This window comes from Protopterus annectens, chromosome 2.part1, assembly GCF_019279795.1.
Source record: "Protopterus annectens isolate FY-2018-M chromosome 2.part1, PAN1.0, whole genome shotgun sequence".
NCBI lineage: Eukaryota > Metazoa > Chordata > Ceratodontiformes > Protopteridae > Protopterus > Protopterus annectens.
In genome coordinates this window covers 1,834,825,966-1,834,848,330 of record NC_056729.1, presented here as the reverse complement: position 1 = coordinate 1,834,848,330, position 22,365 = coordinate 1,834,825,966, and the positions used below count along the sequence as shown (strand labels likewise).

Below are 22,365 nucleotides of genomic sequence, written 5' to 3'. Positions count from 1 at the left end.
TGTGGAGAAACCTTGTACTCTGATGGATTACTTAGTAATTCAGACACAGACCAGAGAACAGTTGCCACAGTGGTTCCCTTTTCAAAGTCTGCCAGTCTTATAGTGAATGAGGAAAAAGTCCAACTTCACTCCCTGTGAACAAAAAGTGCTTATTGGAGTCATCCTGGACACCATTTAGAAGAAGGATCCCAGGCTTATTGCTGAAGGGAGGCAAAACTTTTGTCTGTGGAAAAAATGTTTTTACTTACTGATGCATTGAGAACAATTAACTTGTAGCTGTTCCTAATATTTTAGATCGCCTGTCTTTCTTGCTTAGTAAACACCTTTCCGTTTCCTCTGTAGTAGATTGTTCTACCTTAGTTGAACATCTGCTGTTTGAAAGTGTTTTGGTTTCGCATTTCACTATTAAACTGTATTGTTACACTTCTCGTACTTCTGTGTTTTACAGTTAATTTTATTTCTGAGTATTCTTCAGATGTTAAAGCTTCAAGTGGTTTGTAAACAAAATGAAGATTGACATGTTTTTTGATATTTTAGTTTCCCTGTCCAGTCAGTTTTTCATTATGACCAAACCCACAAAAATGATATCCACTTTGGTATTGAGAATGATTTTGATACACCAGCAGTCTGGTGTAGGTAATGACACATGCATCTGTAGAGGAACTGGTTCTTACTTGCATTGTAGTGCAAGTTGCAAGGCTTTTCTAGTAAAGTACATGCAACTGCAAGTAGCTTTGGTTTGCAAACTGTCAAGTACCGATTTTCAGTGTAGGGTGTTCCGCCTGTGAGACAACTTGTCTTACTATGATTAAGATTTCCCTGTTGCAGCTGTTAGTATTGGAATAGCAATATCTTCTACACTAATGTAGGTAGTGAGGTACTGTGCATTCATTCTTCCATGCTGCCATGTAAGGAATTTTCATCTTCAAGAAAATTTTCAGTGGGCTGACGAGATCAACAAAAATTAATAGCAAAAGAATGTAACATTTTGCTTCAACACTGTAAAATTTAATCTGATATTGTTGATCCTCATTCATTCCTTATGCATGGGTATCTGTTCCGCCCTCGGAACCGAGCCGGCCATTTTTCAAGCTCGCGTCAGCTTCAAACTCCCGAGCTAAACTCTTACCCACAATCCCCTTCTCCTTGTTACCTCAGATTTCGTTTGCCGCGTTGCCATTCGGTCATGTCAAGGTACTTCTCTTGAGCTAAGTACAGTTATTTGTTTAATAGTTTTTCAGATTACTTTTCTGTAAGAACAGTCTATATTTCTTTGTTTCTTACCCTATCGCATCCAGCGTACATAATTTCTTCAGGTTTTTCTGCTCTTTTCTTTACCTTTTTACCGCGAGGTATTCTCTCTCTACCATCGTTGGTAATCCTTACCTTTTTTCTCATACCTTCGGGTATTCTTTTGTACCACTGCTGGTACCTTTTTCTATTAATTAATTTGCTGTCATGGCAGATAAGAAAGGTAGTCCGGGGTTTAAGCGGTGTTCTGATTGTGGACACAAACTACCTACTTCTGACGCACACTCTTTGTGCGTTTATTGTTTGGGGGTGTTCCACTTGTCTGTTGACCCACCCAGTACTGTTTGTGAGAACTTTTCGAATAGAACCTTGTTGGAAAGGAAAAACAAGCTGTTACTGAAGGGACTTCTTAAATCTCCCTTTTCAGAGGCTATTTCTGGGTCGGAGGCCTCAACCCCTCCTAGAGCCCATAAGAAAATCTTGGATGTTCCTACCAAGGCTAAATCTTTGCCTTCATCCCCGGCTGGGGACTCCCGCCAACCAAAACCTAAAAAGACTAAAATTTCAGCTCTGGAGCTCACTCATTCAGCCCCAGTGCTTTCGGTGCCTAGACCTTTGGCTCCATTAGTGATCTCGGCTCCATCTTCTCCTGCAGCCTTCACTGTATCGGCACCGAGGGGCTCCTCGGTTCAGACTGTTACCACTGTATCGGCATCGACCGTTCAGTCAGTGCAGACTTTGACCACGTCGGCTCCAAGATCTTCCTCAGAACCAACGCCTTTATTGTTGACTCCAGTTTTGTTGGTTCTAGCTTCGGTACCGACAACCACTTCGGCACCGATCCCTGTGTCAGTGCAGACCATGACCTCGGCATCGATGACTTCTTCAGTCCAGACACCCGTAGTCCAGTCTCTCAGCACCGTTGTCCTCGATGCGGACGGGTGAGATGCGCACCGAGTTTGCCTCTTCTGTGGACAGGCCTGTTTCTCCCTCAGTCTCCGTGAGGTCCACTAGAAGCCTTTCCGAACATGATGTGTTGCGTCTTGTGGAACAGGTACTCTTGGCCAGATGTATCCCACCCCTCATGAACTATCCTTCCTTGGGAGGTGATCACCCGTCTTCAAAGACCCCTTCTTATTCTCCTCCTTCATTGCCTTTGAAGTCCATGGATATAGCACAGTCTTTCACTTCTGCAGTCCCCTTTATGGATCTCACTAAGGAACCACAGTTGCCTTCGTGGCAGGAAAGTTTTGCTGCGACCCAGGATGTCAGTTGTGACACGCATAGTTTGCTGCTCCACAGCCATCCAGGGACTCCCGGTCAACAGGCTGAGCCACTTAGGGGAGGGGTGACCCCTGTCCTAGACATGCACTCCTCTTCAGGTGGACCAACCTTCCAACTGATGGAGAAGGCTTTCGCTGCTGCTGCCGATACTGGACTGTCTATACCTCCGCCCTCCTCTCTGGTACACTGGTTTCACAAGTCGCACCTAGCGGACACCGGGTGCAAGGGCCTCAGGACATATTCCCACAGGAATCCCCTTTTACGCTGTCTTCTCCAGCTTCTCCCGCTGAGGAGGTCCACCGGAAAAGTTTGTGTAAGAGGAAGCACATGGACTCCACAGAAGAGTCCCTCACTAAAGACATAGATTTCGATGAGGGGGAAGGATCCCCCCGGTCACCCTCTGAGGTATCCTTTGGTGATATCCTCGAAATCCTGAAACAGAGAGGTGAATGGCAGTCCTCTAATCCGACCTCTGAGGAATCTGTGTTCCTGCAGGCCTTTTGCGCCCGGCCCCCTACCTCCTGGGTTACTCCACCTGCTGATGAACTTGTCCGGCTTATCGTGCAGCGTGCTTGGAAGGCTCCTGATACCGTCAAAGCTATTCCTTGGAGGGCAGATAAGAATTTGTCCTCTCCTGCTTAGGATCCCCATTGGTCCAAAGGTCTTCCTGTCGATGCTTTGGTGGTGGCGGTTGCAACAAAAAATGATCTGGCAGAAGAAGAAAGCCAGACTGTCCATCTGCCCAACAGAGTCCCGGGCTCTGGACAGGATAGGGAAGCGCACCTTTGCTTCAGCAACCTTTACTATCATGTCAGTGAATTATATAGCACACTTTACTAGGCTTCAAAGGGATCTGATTTCTGAGCTCTCTGAAACCTTGGCTGGTGCCATGTCTGATGAGGTACGTGACAAAGTGGGCTCTGAGCTGGCCACCATTGAATCAATACCTAACTCCTCTATGCGACTGATATCTCATGCATCAGAAGGAGCAGCTAGAGCTGCGGGTTCAGCTGTGGTCTTGAGACGACACACCTGGATGCACTTGTGCAATTTCATGGAACCCTTTAAGGCTTCCTTTCTTAACACTCCCATTGAGGCCTCCTCGTTGTTTGGGCCCAAAGTTAAAAGCACACTGGCCAGATGTGAACAAGATGGTAAGACCCTTTCTGCCATAGGTGTCCGTTATTCTTTCCCTCAACGTGCTTTCTCCCAAGACCAAAAGAGTGGGAAGATATGGTTCAAGAAATCTCAGGGTCGTTTCCGTGACACACAGCCCAAGTTCTCCCCTAGAGGCAGAGGGGGAAACTCGCAGAGAAGATGCTCCTTTCGGGACAGAAGGGGTCCGCGTAACCATGGTTCCAGGGATTCTTTCCCTGGTCAATCCTACCAGCACTCCTGAAGAGCGGCCCAACTCCTTTCTTCTGGAGGTGGTTAGGGGATGTTTCTCCTTGTACCCTTCTGCCTGGCTAACCATCACCACCGATTCTTGGGTACAAAGGATTATAACCAGAGGTTGTCATATCCCCTTCGATCTTTGCCCTGCCCCTTCAAAAAACCTTCCCAACGTGCCACCCAGTCAAAGGGAAGAAGCAGCACTAGAGATAGAAAAGCTGCTTAGAAAGAGAGTCATCCAGATAGTCCCTCCAGACCAGATAGGATCCGGATTCTACTCAAGACTATTTTTGGTGTCAAAGAAAACCGGGGACTGGAGACCAATTTTAGATCTCAGTGTATTGAACAAGTTTGTGAGAGTACAAAAATTCTGGATTGTCACAATACAGTCTTTCCTCCCGCTTTTGGAAAAAGACGATTGGATGTGCTCAATAGATCTTCAAGATGCGTACTACCACATAAAATTGGACAGGCCATCAAGAAGATTTCTGCACTTCCATGCGGGAGCTAGTCACTACAGTTCAGAGTACTGCCCTTCGGACTCTCTACAGCCCCCAGTGTGTTCACAAAGTGCATGGCAGTTGTCAAGGCTCACTTGCGACTTCAAGGATTCCAGGCGTTTCCATACCTAGACGACTGGCTCATTTCCGCCCCCATCAGACATCTACTGGAAGAAGCCCTGGCATACTCTCTCCTCATTGCTCAAAGGCTAGGCATAACCATAAAGTGGCAAAAATACAATCTCACCCCATTTCAGTCGACAGAATTCATAGGGGTTATCTTGGACACAAAGAAATGCAGAGCTGCTATTCCAGAGCACAGAATTCTGTGGATAACACAACAACTGATTCCAATCCTTTCAAGGGAGAAATCCATGGCTCACTTGGTTCTACAGCTGTTGGGTTCCATGGCAGCCTCCATCACCATTGTTCCCCTGGCCAGGTTTCACATGAGGCTTCTACAATGGCTACTGCTTACCCAATGGTATCCTTTTCAGCATCCTCTTTCAGCTATGATTCGAGTAACCCACAGGTCCAAACAAGATTTAAATTGGTGGATGACACAATCTGTCTCACTGGTCTCGCCCCTTCTCCCCCCAACAACCCAAGGCCACAGTGACCACGGATGCCTCCCTGATGGGGTGGGGGGGGCTATGTCAGGGACAGACAGTCCAAGGCACTTGGTCCGAACTGGAGGCCCATCTGCATATAAACATTCTAGAGCTGAGGGTGGTGATTTTGGCGTTGCAAGCATTCCATCCCCTGCTGCCATCTGGGACGATTGCAATTCAATCAGACAACATGGCGGTGGTCTGGTACATCAACAAGCAAGGTGGAACCAAGTCTTACCCCCCTTGTCGAGAGGCCATGAGGATATGGCAATGGGCGATGGCTACCAACCATTTTCTTCTAGCAACGCACATTCCCGGGAGTTCCAACGTGATAACAGACAGACTCAGCAGGTGCATTCTTCAACCTCATGAGTGGTCCCTGAATCCCTTGATAGCAGCGGAGATCTTCCTCAGCTGGGGCCGTCCTTGCTGTGACCTCTTTGCATCCCCGACCAACTACAAATGCAGCAACTACTTCGCCCTGATTCCCCCTCCGGGACAGTCACCCAGGGACACTCTAGTCCACGATTGGCCCTCGGGTCTTCTTTATGCATTTCCACCCTTTCCCCTCATTCCCCAGTTTCTGAAGAAAGTCCGTCGGTTAAATAGCAATGTGATCCTAATAGCACCAGATTGGCCTTGACAGATTTGGTTCCCCTTCCTTTGGCCTCACCTACTAGATCAACCATGGATTCTCCATCCAACCCCAGAGTTGATCTCACATCCACAGTGCCTGATTCATCCCAACTTGAACAGCCTGATGCTCAGGCTTGGCTACTCCAATTCCCTTGATTGCCAGGCAGAATGATCTTTCTTTATCAGTACGTGATATTCTCATTGCATCTCATAAGTCTTTCACTAGAATTACTTATCTGAGCAAGTGGAAAAGATTTACCTGTTGGCTGAAAGATAAACAAGTAGATCTCTTCTCAGCACCAGTGTGGATAATACTAGACTATCTGGCGGACCTCTTTCAGTCAAGTCTGTCGGCCTCTACCATTAGAGTTCATCTGGCTGCAATTTCTAATTTTCATGAGGGTGTCCAAGATTCCTCTCTTATGTCCCACAAATTGTGCAAGACCTTCATAAAAGATGTGAATCATCTGAAGCCACCTTTTAGAGAACCTATTCAACCATGGGATTTATCATTAGTTGTACAAGCTCTGACAATGCCACCTTTCGAACCTGCCTCTTCTTGCGACCTCAAGTATTTGTCATGGAAAACCTTGTTTTTGGTCACCATTACTTCTGCCAGACATATTTCTGAGCTTCAAGCTCTATGTATCAAGAGTCCATACTTGATTTTTCATAGAGATAGAGTGTCTCTGAGAACTAATCCATCCTTTCTGCCTAAAGTGATCTCTGAAATGTCCATTAATCAAACCATTGAATTGCCAGTTTTCTTTCCCAAACATTCAAACAGAGGAGAGTATTGCCTACATACCCTAGATATCCACAGGCAAATTCATTTTTACTTGAACAGGACTAGGCCCTTTCGTAAATCTGACCAGTTATTTTTGGCTTTTTCTGGACCTAGATTAGGATCTGCTGTTGCTAAGGTCACATTAGCTAGATGGTTGAAGAACTGTGTGACCTTCATTTATACACAACGCAATATCTCGTTGCCTACTACCATGAAAGCTCATTCAACAAGGTCGGTGGCAACTTCTGCTGCCTTCCATGCCAGAGCTTCCTTGCATGACATCCTGTGCAGCTGCAACTTTGGCTATGTCTCATGCCTTCATCAATCATTACAAATTGGATTTGGCCTCCAGGAGAAGAGCATCTTTCGGTTCTGTGGTGCTCAGGAATGTCCTTCCATGAGAGCCTCCCAGGAATAGAGGTAGCTGGGGACTCTGTCCCATGCGTAAGGAATGAACAAGGATTAACAATATCAGATAAAGAAGTTATGTCTTACCATAATGTTCCATCTGTATTGTTGATCCTCTTTCAGTCATTATGACCCTCCCTCCTTCCCCCTCCTATGGTTTCTAGTGGATCTCACCATCCAGTTCTCTTAGGTTATTTGACCAGAGGTAGCCTCTACCTTCTTTGACTTGCAAACTCAATCTGTGGTAACAAGGAGAGGGAGATTGTGGGTATGAGTTTAGCACGAGAGTTTGAAGCTGACGCGAGCTTGGAAAATGGCCGGCTCAGTTCCAAGGTCGGAACCGATACCCATGCGTAATGACTGAATGAGGATCAACAATACAGATGGAACATTATGGTAAGACATAACTTCTTTATATTTTGCATCGTAAGGCTATTACTCTTATCACTAAGTGTTTGTTATTTAAATTTGCCATGGGAAGTATAACAATATACTTTAAGATATGTATTAAAGGAGTTCTTTATCCCAGTTCTCCAAATAAGACATTCTTTCATAGGTAGGTACTAGGCTATTGGCCCTAGGGCCTATATAAGCCTAGCCAAAAAGGTACCCTGGCTTTCGCCACCCAAGAAAATTATTTACCTGTGCCGCCGTCGAGCAGAGCCACAGAGGTGATCTTCATGGTTAATTTCTTATTTCCCATCCAATCATCAAGATTTTTCTTGAGTGCTAATGAGGAGCTTTGTTTGATATAGATAGATAGTTTGTTCCAGAGTATGGGGAAGTCTCTGGGGCAGGAATCTATCCCTCCAGCATGTTCTGTTTATTGTGGTGACCAGGTTTAGGTCACTAGATCGTATAGCTCAGAGAGATGGAGATTTCTTTAAGTGGAGCATGTTCAACAGCTCTGGGTTTGACATAGCTTTGTATGTTAGGCAGAGGCTGCCTCTGAGTAGGCGATATGCAACGTTGTAAAGCTGTAGTTTTTTGAGAGTGTCTGTATAGGGCATCTGTTTGAGGCCAGTAATCCCCTTTTGTGAGGTATTTCTGCGGCCTTTCCATTTGCTGCAGCTGTCTTGTGAGGTACATACAAAAAGGGGTGTAGTACTCTATAATGGGTCTAATGAGTGATGAGTAGAAGGGAACAATTACCTCTTTTTTTCCTGGATGAGAAACCTTTTGTGATGTGTGCCATGTAGAAGGATTTTCTGACTACTGTGGTGATGTGATTACCAAAGGAGAGACTACTGTCCACCTGTGTCCCAAGGTCTCTTATCACACTTTTGGTGTTAAGTAGACTACCATCTATGTGGTAGCTCATGAGTACAGAGTTTTTACCAAAGGGGATGACAATGCACTTTTTGGCACTGAGCTTGAGGCCATGGCTTTGACACCAGGCATCTGTCTCAGTGAGGCCCTTTTGTAGGATGTCCACATTGTTAGGAGTTTTGATTATGGCTCCTAGTTTGCAGTCATCTGCGAACTTCATTAGCCAAATACTTTTTGTGTTAGCCCGTACTTCAGGAAAGTAGATAACAAACAGGAGAGGACCCAGGACTGAACCATGCGGTACTCCACTTGTCACTGGTCTGAAGTCAGATGTGGAGTTTGCTACTTTCACAGTGTGGGTTCTGTCAGTGAGCAAGTTGGCAACCCCATCTTGTGACATAGGGACTTATACCTAGTTTAGTGAGTTTATCTGTAATTCCAGAGTGGGGGGAGGTGTCAAAAGCCTTGGCGAGATCTAAATAGCTGTGTGAACCACCTTACCCTCGTCTACAGCTTTGGTGACTGCTTCAAAGAAGTCTATCAGGTTTAGGAAACATGATCTGCCTTTTACAAACCCGAACTGGGTGGGGTCCAGAGTTTGGAGATTACCAATGTCTTTGTTTTTAAGCTCCATTATGATACGTTCCATGGCCTTGCAGACCATGCTCGTTAGGCTAATGGGGCGGTAGTTTCCATTCAGTGGGCACAAAGCCTGAGGTGAGGCTATGATTGAACATGGTGCTTAGGTGGGGTGCCAGTTCATTCTGTAGTTCATGTAGAACGCAGCCTGTGATGTCAGGTCACATGGCTGCTGTGTTCTTGGCTTTGGAGAGTGTGTTTTTTACCTGTGCAACCGTGATTACAGGAACTTTGCATTCTTCCAGTATAGAGATGGGCCCTTTAGGGGGTAAAGTTAGCACTGAAACTATCAGCCAAGATGTTGGCAATATCAGTTGGTTCTGTATATTTAGTGCCATTGTGCTATAACTCAGAGCAGATATGAGTGTTGCCATTGAGATTCTTGACATATCTATAGAATGCTTTGTGGTTGCCTTTAGAATCAGTGGCAGTTTTGTATTTGTAACTAGCTTTGGAGGATTTTATGAGGGATCTCAGCTTCTTACTGAGGCTGACCAGGGAGTTCCTCCAATCATGTGATTTTACGCTTTTTTTTTTTTTTTGCAACAGTTTCTTTCTTCTGTTGTAGAGTTTGTTTATGGCAGAGGACCACCAGATTGGCTTCCTTTTTTTGGAGGATAGCATCTTGGTTCTGTTAGGGATAGCACGATCCATGCACTCGTGTAAGCGCTTATAAAGTGCATTGGTGTAGGATTCAGCAGTCGTATCGCTATTGTCAGTCTGCATGGGTGTCGTGAAGTTTCCCACTTCTGTCTTAAGATCCGTGAAGTTGGCATTGGAGCAATTTTTTACGGTGGTTTCCTTAATGGGGGGTGGGGGCGGGATGTGGATGTCTAGGGTGATTAGCTTGTGGTCGGAAATGACCAATGAGGAATTGACCTCTGATGTGGAACACCGGTCGCCCATGTTGATAATGACCAGGTCTAGGATATTGCTGCCCCTGGTAAGGGTGTGGATAAGTTGATCCAAGGCATTGGAATGTATGAATTCCAGAAAACATTGAGCAAAAAAGTTGGTACATGAGTACTTTTCACAGTTAATGGTGAGGTAGTTGAAATTGTCCGTCATTAGGGTGTTGGGTTGTACCCTAATATTTTCCATGCTGTCAAGAAATGAGGAGTGGGAATCCTGGAGCATAGTGGGGGATCTGTAGCAGGTTACAATTTAGATTGTGGTCTTGCCCAGAGTTAGTTGCACTTGGATAATCTCGGATGCATTATGCTGAGCAACTAGCCTGGAGGTGTGGATATCCTTAATGAATATGGACACGCCTCTGCCTTTAGTTTTTCGGTCCAGGTTAGGTGGTCGAAAGGTGTTGTATGAATTATGGCTTGGTAATGCAGGATTGCTGTATGGAGCCTTAAACAGGTCTGTGTCACTGCACAGATGTCTATGTTCTCCATTTTAAGGAGTGCTTCGAGTGAATGCATTTTGAGGTTTAGACTTCTAGCATTGAGTAGCATTACCCTCAGAATTTGCTTGCTTGTACCTGTTATGGTGGCAAATTTGTCATTTGAACCTTGCCTAAAATGGCATTATAGGGGTGGCAAGAGCCTTAGCCAGTATCTGAATCCCAAGGGTGACAGGTGTAGGCCATCTCTGGCAAAGCATTGTGGTCTGTCGATCATGTTATCTCATTCAGAGCAGAGAGATGCTGGATCCCCTTAGAATGACAACAGAAGTTTAGCCAATTTTTGAAGTCATAGGTTCATAGGTTGGTACTGAGCTATCTGCCTGAAGGCATATATTAGCCCAGCCACGTTGTGCGGTATTCACCGCCCCTTTAGTAGTTCCCTAGACCCTTGTACTAGCAGCTAGTACCCTTGGCCCCTATCTAGTAGTGCTGTTGGTGTGATCCCCAGTGTGAACTTTGTTACCCATCCACTCATCAAGGTTCCTCTTGAAGAGTGATAGTGAGGGGCTCTGTCTTATGTAGATCAGGACCCTGTTCCATAGTAAGGGAAATCTCTGCGAAGGGAATCTATCCCTCCAGAATGTTCTATTCATTGTTGTGTTGAGGTTTATATCCCTAGAGCGTGTAGCTCGAGTAGATTTGGTTTTGCTAAGATGGAGCATGTTCAACAATTCTGGGTTGGACATGGCTCTGTACCTTAGATATCGCCTCTGAGAAAGCGGTGTGCAACAGAGAACAGTCTTAGCTTTTTCAATCGTGCTGCATAGGGCAACTGTTTGACGCCAGTAATTCTCTTGGTTAGGTACCTCTGTGGTCTCTCCAGCTGCTGGAGATGTCTAGCCAGGTACATTCCAATTGGTGCATTGTACTCAATAATGGGTCTGATGAGGGAAGAGTAGAGGGGCACCATTACATCCTTAGATCTTGATGCGAACCCTTTCATGATCAGATGGGTCACATAGAAGGATTTTCTAACCACTTTGGCAACATGGTTATCAAAGGAAATCTGGCTATCTACTTGTGTCCCTAGATCCCTTATTTCTTCTTCAGATTTCAGGGGATTACCTCCTATGTTGTAGTCAATAATTTTATCCTTGTACTGTAGTATCATTCTGGGTGATGGCAGGCTGCTACTCAGGGCTAGGGTCATACCTGCGTGGACTACAAGATCGGAGAGCTCCTCCATGTCTCTTCTCATGTAGTCCAGGGAGGTACGTCTCTGGTCATTCACACCAACATGGATAATGACAGAGTCATATTTGTAGTTGGTATGGAGTGACCTGAGTGCGTGGGTTATGTGGAAGATCCTGGCACCCAACAGGCAGCTGACAATAACTTTCTCCTTGTTTAGCCTGGTGAGTGGAACATTAGTGTGTCTGACTGTAAAGTCACCTATGACTAGAGTGTTGGGTACGTTGTTATGCCATATGGGCTGTGGTTGTGGCACACTGAGTGTGAGGGCTATGTATCATTTGCGTTGTGTTGGGGGGGTGGAGGTTACTTGCGTTTCTTCTTTGGAGGTCTCTTTTGCCTGAGCAGATTTTTATTGAGAGCCTCCATGAATTTAGATGTGTGTTTTGTGTTTCTATGTGCCTGTTTTGGTGGTGTAGGTTTTGAGGGGCTATGTGTGATGGGTGTGGTGTGGTGCATGTGTTTACCTTCTCCTCTTGACTGTCTAGTCCAGTCTTGGTTGAAGAGAGGTTTGCTTCCAGTTTGGCTATATAATTGCATCTCTCACAGGTTGTAGTGTTGGATGGTAGGAGGAGAAGGTTGTCTGTGTACATGAGGCAATTGCTTCATTGCCCCAAGATGCCCAGATTAATCAGGTAGACAGGAGAAAAGACCGGGAGCTGATCCTTAGACATGCCTGGAAAGGTGCTTATTTATTAAGTACTAAAAACTGTTTTCCTCTAGACAAGTGTGGAAAGTTGAGTGCTGTAGTAACTTGTAGCTTATTTAGGGCTTACAACGAGTTCTGAACAAGTGCTGAGCTCAAAGAAACAGATTTGAGTACTAAAACTAAAAAAACTGACTAGTTCTAAGGGAAAATTTGAAGAGCCGACTTTATGGTGCCGGGAATAGTTTAACCCTAGCTAAGCGGCGATGCATAAAGTGGTTTTTTTTTTCAATATAACCGTAGAAAATGAGCAAACTGCTTTAAAGAAATTAACCAGTTAACCAATAAAAAGATAAAAACTGAGCCGCGTTCCAGCAGTCTTTGATAAGACAAGTTCTAACTGCACACTCCTGCCACTAGGGTGCAGGGGAACCTTCTCCAAAAAAAAGATGGTCTGGATTAGTGTTCAAGTTGTACAACCAAAGTTAGATTCAGCAGGTCTGAATTTAGTCTATGCTACAGCAAAAAAGGTGTACCAGTTTCAGAAAGAAACAGTTCAAATAAGCAGGCACAATAAGCCTTTAACTAGAAACTCCCAGCTCAGAAGGGCAGAATCTACCCTCTCTTCCCACAAGAGTGCAGACCATACCTTCTTAATGTAAAATAACTGGCCCAAAGCCCAAGTGCTTAAACCAGAACTGATGCACTTTTAGAATAACAGTCACTAAGCCTTCAATCAGCAACTCCCAAGTTAGAAGGATGTAAGCTACCTGTCCTGCCACAACAGTGCAGACCACAAACCTTCTTAATGTAAAATAACTGATCAGAAGCCCAAGTGCTTCAACCAAAGGCTTAGAGTAATAGTTGCAATTTAATCAGGCTACTAACGAGCAGTAATAAATGCAACAGAGTAAATGCAATTAAGTACTTTTAGGAACAAGCAGCAAAAGCAAATAAAGTAATAATGTAGGAAGAAACACCAATACAGTAAAAGCAGATGAATAAAGTGCATTTTTATATAACAATAGAAAACGAGCAAACTGATTTAAACAAATTAACCAATTAACCATTAAAAAAGCTCAAAACTGAGCCCTGTTCCAGCAGTATTCAATCAGATAAGTTCTTAACTGCACACTCCTGCCACTAGGGTGCTGGGGAACCTTCTCAAAAAAGATGGCCTGGATTAGTGCTCAAGTTATACAAACAAAGCTAGATTCAGGATGTCTGAATCTAGTCTATGCTACAGCAAACAAGGCGCACCAATTTGAGAAAGAAACAGTTCAAATAAGCAGGCACAATAAGCCTTTAACCAGAAATTCCCAGCTCAGAAGGGCAGAATCTAGCCTCTCCTCCCACAAGAGTGCACAAACCTTAATGAAAAATAGCTAGCCTGAAGCCCAAGTGCTTTAACCAGAACTAATACACTTTTAGAATAACAGACACTGAGTCTTCACTCAGTAATTCCCAACTTAGAAGGATGTAAGCTACCTGTCCTGTCACAACAGTGCAGAACACAAACTTTTTTAATGTAAAACAACTGGTCTGGAGCCCAGGTGCTTAAACCAAAAGGCTTAGAATAACAGTTACAGTTTAACCAGGCTACTACCAAGCAGTAATAACTGGAGCAGAATAAATGCAATTGAGTACTTTTAAGAAGATGCAGAAGCAAAATACAGTGCAGTTGTTTTTAGTAAAGTGGAAGGAGAGAGGAAGAAGAAGCAGAAGAAAAATTCAAGGTTAAGAACCTAAGTGGGTTGGCCTTCTCATATGTTTTCTCTGTATTAAGTAGAGTGAACACCAGACTGGGAGGGGTATCCCAGATCAAATTTACAGTAGGGGCGAGCAACTGCAAAGCCACCAACTATAACATCACCACAAGAATGGTGGGGGGGAAACTAGTTTCAGGACAGATGAGAAACAGAAAACAATGCCAGAAAAGATATAAAATAATTCAGTCAGGCAAAATTAAGACAATGCAGAACTGTGAAAGGTTAAAATGCCAAGAAATATACTTGTCAATCAGCGATATAATTCCAGATTGTTCGAGAATCACACACCAGGAGTTTCAGTGGTCTTTCAGATTTCCTTTGAATTTGCATATTCTTTGGTATTTATATTTATTTTCTGGAAACTTTTTTTTCTGCACTTAAACTCTGTTAGGACAGTGTCAGAGGTGCAGGCTGTCATTGCTTCTGATGCTTAGAGTATTTTGTAAGAACAGTGAATCAGTTCTGCTACTCCTTCATTTATGCCTTAATTATGTTAGATGTTGCTTTATTCATAAGATTCAACTTTCTTTCTGTCCTCATCCTCAGAATCCATGGCAGTGTATTTTGCACATCTTACATCATAAGAGTTATTCTTTGCCCTCATGTGTAGAATTGCAGTGTGTAGAAAGTCTGTGCTTGTGACCTTTTGCTTTTGTTTGAATGGATGCAGCATTTAAACAGGCTGCTTCCTATTGGATTGTTGGATATGTTTGTTTTAATGGCTTTGTGGCTAAGTTCTTCATTGGACCTTTCAGACCACACGACACAAGAGTGTTTGCAGCCTCTGTGGCCCTTTTTGAGGAGTGTCAGCAGCAAATATTTTTGAGGCAGTTTTCTGGTTTTCATTGCATTACAGTTTGGACTGCATATCTATGGCTAGAGGAGGCTTTGCTACAGCCGTCTTCCAGAATACGCTTGGGGAGACTTCCGACCTGTCCTTTATATTCATAGGTTGTATCCTACCATTAAGGATGACTTCTCATTGTATGCTTTGTGAAGTGCTCACTGTAACAATAGATTATTGATTCCTTTCATGTCCTTACCATATAGACTGTCCCCTGTACTATGTCTGTTTGTATGCTGTCTGTTCTTTACTGTTCTTGCAGATTGAGTCAAATCCACCTTTGACCCTTTTTTTTGTTTGGTAAAATACATTAATATTTTTGTAAGACTGCACTGTTGCAATCTTTAGTCAGAAATAGAAATAGATGGCTGCTGTATTGCAGTACCATCTTTACCACCCTGTTGTTTGGTATTGGGATTTATTGATGTTCATCGTGCATACAGCTGCAGTCATAACAGATGGGTTCTCCTGCCGTCAGGCGGGTCCTCGGTCGGCCGAATTCCAAAGTCTAGGTCCGGCGTCGGTTGTTGTCACTTTCTTTCCTGACGTCAGTGCGACAGGGGTATACAAGACACAGCCGACGCCATTTTCTTTGGTCTTTTTTGCCGCGCGGTGCCCGAAGCAGAAGCAGTTCGCAAGTGCCGGTCGGCCAGCTCCTGAAATTACGAAAATTTGGAAACCGAAGTCTTCTTTAAAGCTAAGTACCCCGTTGGGGAAACTTTTCTTGCCTCAGACCGATGTCAGACAAAGTTAACAATTGTATTTCTTGTGGGAAGCAAATACCGCATAAGGATTTCCATTCCCTCTGTATACCTTGTTTAGGCCCAGACCACAACGTCTCGGGCTGTCGCTTTTGTGCTACTTTCAATAAACGCACTATTAAGCGTCGGGCGGAGTTCGCCCAGCACTTTTTTGGTAAAGCTTTTAATTATAAAATGTCGTCTGAGACTCCGACTACTGTTTTGTCCAAAAAATGCAAGGACAAAGACCGACATGCGAGGTCCGTGGTCTCCACCGACACCACGCCAAAACCGGCTACACGTGCTCCGGTTCTCAGCGAGGCGCCTACGCAGCCCCTGACTACCGACGACACTTCTCTGGCAGTGTCTTCTGTAACCGAGACCGCAGGTTACTCGGCCCATACCCTGACTACAGCTACCGAAGCCACTGTGAGTGTTGAGCCTCTTAATGTGGACAGGTCCACTTCCACCCATGGTGTATTCAGACCTTCTTCTTACTTTTCCATAAAGGCCTTTAAGTCTAAATCAGCCATGCATTCCAAGAGGCCTGTTGCACAGGGCCCATCTCCAGGCCCCATGCCTAAAAAGCAGATGCTCAAAATGGCTGAGGATTTAATTACTCTTATCAGGGGTTCCCAACCCCCGCCGGACAAGAGACCCAGAGTGGAGGAAGATTCTCCCTCTTCTGACCAGGGCTCCATTATTTCAGAACATTCTGATGAAGAGGAACATTCGTACTCCCCTTTTGAAGATTCTGATGCAGAGCAGTCCATCCCTTCTGTATCCCCCCCAGAGGACTTTTCTTTTGGGGAAACCTTGCATACCTTGAGGGAACACTTCCATTGGGAAGGCCAAGATTTTTCAGATTCCAAGAAAAGGCTTAGGGAATTTCTTTTGCTACCTCAGCACAGACCTCTGGCGATACCTCCTGTCTTGGACATTCTTGATGATGTTTACTCGGAGGCTTGCCTTAATCCGGATTCCCTGCCTCCTGCCCCAGTCAAGCCTGATAGGTACTACAGAGTTCTTAACTCACACCAATTTCTTTACAAAAGCCATAATGCTGACCCAGAAACCATTTCTCAAGGCCCCAAGGGAATGAAGGCCTCTACTGCTAAGAATCCATTACCTACCGAGAGAGAGTCTAGATCCTTAGCAAGGTGGGGGGAAATGGTATATACCTCAGCCACCCTAGCCATGAGGGCCTTAAATTGTCAGTTCCATATGCTTAAATATCAGCAGTTTCTGTTATCACAATTAAAGAATAAAATGTCACAACCTGAACAACCAGATTTGAAGGAGTTGCAGGATATGATTCATAGTGCAGAACAAGTGGGTAAACACACCTTACAATGTGGCTATGATGCTCTAGAGGCCTCAAGTAGAGCTGCTGTTACAGGATCAGTCATTCGTAGACATGCCTGGCTTAGGGAACAAACCTTGCCTGATCATGTTAAGGCTAAACTACTAGATTCTCCTTTACAAAAGGATGTATTATTTGGTACTAATGCTGAGGAGATACTACGGAAAATGGAAGAAAAAGCTAAATCTATGCAAACTGTCAAAGCTTCAGGTACAACCACCACATTTTAGCAGAAATTGGCCTTCAAAAAACTGGTCCTTTCCAGCCACGGACAAGCCCCAAAGAGGTAGATACAGGCGCACAAGGGGCAGAGGACAATCTCAAGGATCATATAGAGGCAGACAGTGGCAATCTCCAGCACCAAGAGGTGGCGAAGACAGTGCACAACAATACAGGAAACAAACCCAATGACTTTCCCCTTTGCATGCCAAGCAAGGCTCAGGTGGCAGCACCCTTGGGAGGAAAGCTGGCATTATTTTCAAGAAATTGCCATATTGTCACAAAAGACAAATGGATCCTGGACATTATAAACAGAGGCTACAGATTTCATTTTTACGCTCTTCCAAAAATGAGAGGCATGCCGAACCTGCCACACAATCAAAGGGCAGAGGCTCAAATACAAATTTCAAAGCTCATGGACATGAAAGCTATTCAAGAGGTACCTACTCACGAACAAGGTCAAGGTTTTTATTCCAGACTATTCCTGGTACCAAGGAAGGGAACCGATTGGAGACCCATTTTGGACTTATCCATCCTAAACACATTCCTACTCGTACCAAAATTCAAGATGCTCACCTTACAGCAGCTTCTTCCCATGCTGGGCAAGGAGTCTTGGCTGGTAACATTGGACCTCAAGGAGGCATACCTGCTTGTCCCAATCAGACAAAGCTGCAGAAGATACCTCAGATTTCTTGCAGGTTCAATCCACTATCAATTCTCTGCATTGCCCTTTGGCTTATCTACTGCGCCCAGAGTATTCACGAAATGCCTGGCATCAGTAATTGCCTACTGCAGACTTCAAGGGATACAAATTTACCCTTATTTGGACGATTGCCTGATCCAAGCGGACAGCAAACACATACTTCTGGAACATCTGGCTTATGTAACACGGTTATTGCATTCTCTGGGATACACAGTCAACAAAGAGAAATCCAGGCTAACACCATCTCAGAAAATAATTTTCCTGGGCGCCAACCTGGACACAAACACCCAGATGGCCTATCTTACGCCAGAAAAACAAGGGCAACTAACTCAGTACTTCAAGATGCTAGCAATTTGTACCAGGCTAACTGCAAGGAAAATCCTGCAGGCTCTGGGCTTCATGGCATCTTGCATTCTTCTAATCCCATGTGCAAAGTTGCATATGAGGAAACTTCAATGGTACCTAAAAAACCTATGGTCTCAACACAGCCACAGTTTGGAAACAATATTACCACTAATTCCATGCTTGCAAAAGGAATTTCTATGGTGGGCCCAAGCATGCCAAACAAACACAGGTCTACCATTCTGCAAGCCTCAAGCAAATCAAGTCATCACAACAGACGCCTCAGACTACGCCTGGCGGGCACACATGACAGACAGGTGCATTCAGGGCAAATGGTCCCAAAAGGAAAAGCACCTTCACATCAATCAAAAGGAAATGCTAGCAGTGATAAATGCAATTACAGCTTTCAAGGACCTCCTGCATCCAGGGCAATTATTGATAAGAACAGACAACACCACAGTAATGTGGTACATAAACAAACAAGGAGGAACACATTCATACCCCCTGTGCAGGCTGGCCATGTCACTTTGGAACATGGCTCTGGAATGGCAAATCGAGCTTCAAGCACGGTACCTGCCAGGTTTGGAAAACACGCTGGCAGACAATCTAAGCAGAAATATGACAGACCCGCATGAATGGAAGTTGCATCCTCAAGTGTTTACAAAGATAATCCAAGCGTGGGGAAGGCCAGACCTAGATCTCTTTGCCTCCCACAAGAATCATCAATTGGCAAAATTCTGCTCAAGGACATTTCATCCAAAGGCCTGGAGAGTGGACGCCTTTTCTTTCAGTTGGGCAGCAAGGACAGTTTACACCTTCCCACCTTTGCCTCTACTGCCCAAGGTGCTCTTGAAGGCAAGAGCAGACAGACCAAAGATGATACTGATTGCTCCAGACTGGCCAAGACAACACTGGTACCCACTCCTGAGAAGCCTAACACATTCTCCTCCCTGGACCCTACCTCTAATGCCTCTTCTCCTGACTCAGCACAGCTACAAAACTCTTCACAGTCAGCTGAAAACACTCAATCTGGCTGCATGGAAAATTCCTTAACACCACAACAGACCCTACTCTCCAAGGAGGTGCAGGATGTCATTTTGGAGGCCAGAAGGCCATCTACTAGAAAAGCTTACTCCGCAAAATGGAAACGGTTTTGCGCTTGGAATGAGAGAAAGGGCCAGGATCCTAGAAAACTGAATTTGACTCAGATATTACAGTATCTAGCTGAGCTGTTGAATAGTGGACTTTCATTTTCCTCCATCAAAATCCATGCCTCAGCCATTTCTGCAGAATACAACACTGATCCACCCTTATTCTCTCACCCACTCTTAAGGCAGTTCCTCAGAGGGGCTAAGAATATAAGACCCCCAAGGAAACAACCAATACCAGCCTGGGATCTTAATTACATTCTAGAAAAATTAACATTGCCTCCCTTTGAACCAGCTGCCTCAACAGATTTGCAATATTTGTCCTGGAAAACAGCTTTCCTTCTGGCTATTACCTCAGCTCGTAGGGTCTCGGAACTACAAGCCCTCATGGCTGTGCAGCCCTTTCTCATCTTCCATCAGGACAGGGTTTCCCTACGAACCAACCCGTCATTTATGCCTAAGGTAGTATCCAGGGTAGCTTTAAATCAGGCCATACACTTACCTTTTACCCCAATCCTCAAAACAAAGGGGAAAGGCTGCTACATTCCTTAGACATCCATAGACAGCTATGTTACTATTTGGACAGAACAAAGCCTTTCAGGAAATCAGAACAACTCTTTGTGTCCTATGCTGTAGGAGCTCAAGGGAAGCCAATTTCCAAACAGACAATTTCAAAATGGATAGGCCACTGCATACGGTTTTGTTACTCCTTTCATGGCAAATCTGTACCTACAGGCATCAGATCCCACTCCACAAGGGCCACAGCTACCTCTGCAGCCTTCCTCAGAGGAGTCCCTACCAAAGATATTTTGGAGGCAGCCACTTGGAGTTCTGTGCATACCTTCACTAAACACTACCACCTACCTTTATACTCCAAAACTAGAGCAGGCTTTGCCACTGCTGTGTTGCAGGGCATTCTGGCTCCTCCCAGTTCCACCTAGTGCCTACCACCCTGTGCGTAGCTTTGGGATTCTACCCATCTGTTATGACTGCAGCTGTATGCACGATGAACATAGTACAGTTTTGTACCTACCATAAATGTAGATGTTCGAGTGCTAATACAGCTGCAGTCCAGGTTTCCCTCCCTCCTTCCCTCTGGGTACAGACCTAGTGGCTAACTCCTCATCTTACAACCTGATTGGGTTATCCTTCTATGGTGTATTTGCTTGCAACTACTGATTTTTGATTATATTGCATTGCATGATTATATATATATATATATATATATATATATATATATATATATATATATATATATTTTGCCTTCCTTCTGGGGGCACCTGACATCTGGGGCAAGAAAGACTGAAGAAAATGGCGTTGGCTGTGTCTTATATACCCCTGTCGCACTGACGTCAGGAAAGAAAGCGACAACAACCAACGCCGGACCTAGACTTTGGAATTCGGCCGACCGAGGACCCGCCTGACGGCAGGAGAACCCATCTGTTATGACTGCAGCTGTATTAGCACTCGAACATCTACATTTATGGTAGGTACAAAACTGTACTTTTTAATGCCTGGTAGTGATCCATACTATTTGAAGTAGGCTCCTTAGAGAAGTAGCTGCTGTCTTGTTATTTTAGTCTGAAGTTCGTCACAGAGATTGACCCCATACAGCATTGTTGATCAAGACCATCAGTGGTGTGGGACATTTTTTTTTTATTTTTGTTGGGCTTTGCAACTAGAACAATATTTGCTCAGGTCATGACTTGAATTGGTTACTATCTTTCTAGAGTATCTATTGTCCCCATTCCAGAAGTGAGTCACAGTGTAATCAGGCAACAAGGTCCGGAGAAATTCATTGCTGTGCTAGTTGTAAAGCTCTGAGGACTGTTACTCTTAAAGGAGTTATACCCATACATGCCGAGTCATTGTGAGAATATTAAAAGGATTCATTTAGCTGCTGTTATGGTAAGTACCTTGCATACGTTTTCTTTATTGCATTTTGGAATTCCACATGTGGAACACCCTGTTTAGAATCTGCTTGGATGCCTGTTGGTATCTTTGGTCCAGAGTTTGCATTTACTTATATTTCTGAAAGAAATACCACCATCAAAAATGCTGCTGCAGTTCTGGGGTGCTCAGGTGTAATACTCCAGAGTGTGGCATCTTGAGTGCTGTGTACCTGATGCAGTAGGTAGACCAGTAACATTAAAATAAAAGTAAAGCCATTAATCTGCTGGCACAAAGAGTTTCGCTCAAGGCATATGGCTTGCTTTGAGTAGTTTTATCTCACTTTGTGTTATTAGGAACAAGTTGTTAGGAGTTAATTATTAAAAATACTGCATTCTTAAGTTGGATATGTAGTTTAATGATCTATAATCCTTTCCCTTTCTCTGATATTTTTTTGTGTACATATTCCTTGTGTAGAATACAGTACTGAGGATGTTGTCTTCCTATTGACCAATCTCTTGCTTCTTTTTTCTGCTGTGCTGCTTGGCCCTGCAGATGGGAGAGGACACCCAATGGGTAATTTGATTCCTGTGTTGTTCTATGCTCATTTCATCATTGCACTGCACTTTATCCATCTTCTGTCAACTGGAGCAGAGTTATAATTCTAATGGAAAAGCATGTTTGCTTCTTCTACCCTTTTATATACACTACTATATTTTTAAAGTTTCAAATGATAGAAACCATAAAGATAAAAGTTCTGTAAAGCCAGTCAGCACAACTGGATAATAAATTGTTAATGTGTTTGAAGGGATCTACTATGAGTTCCCAAAATGGAATGACTCTGAAATCACTTCTGTGATCACAGCCATTGAAAACCACATTTGCTCCATTAATTGTAATGGCACAGACTGAAAGCATTTATTTATTGCATACAGGGTAAGCCCCACTGCACCTTCCCACACACATACTCCAAAAATATATATATGAACTCCAAGGGTACACAACACAGGGGAAAAACAGAAACTGCCCAAATCAACATGCCGCAGTCTTAAGCAGTCACTGTTCTCACTCCAGCAAGAGTGAACAAGTGTTTTCTGAGGAAAAAGACACAGGACGGCCATGTACTTGAGTTTGTATCAGTGTAAGCTGCTATTCTTATTTTATGTTTGAGCACTTTCTGTGTACCAGTGTATGTAAAAGTATGACACACTGAGTTTTATAGAACTCTCGAGTTTTATTTTTGAAGGCAAGTTTAGAGTGTTTTAGTAGTACTGAGTGTCTGCACATTTAATGTCATATGTATGGCCAAAGCATTGACC

The 22,365-nt window shown here is 44.2% G+C and overlaps 1 protein-coding gene across 3 annotated transcripts in view; it reads left to right on the top strand.

Annotated features, from left to right (window-relative positions):
• Positions 1-22,365, top strand: part of AP2B1 (adaptor related protein complex 2 subunit beta 1) — a 1,330,026-nt gene that overhangs the window by 725,065 nt on the left and 582,596 nt on the right. For 2 of the 3 annotated variants that reach the window (XM_044063277.1, XM_044063278.1), the window contains exon 15: positions 21,602-21,622. The exons of the other annotated variant lie outside the window; for it this stretch is intronic. In XM_044063277.1, the coding sequence (XP_043919212.1) occupies positions 21,602-21,622 (21 nt within the window). The remainder of the gene's footprint in view (positions 1-21,601; positions 21,623-22,365) is intronic. 3 annotated transcript variants of the gene reach the window in all.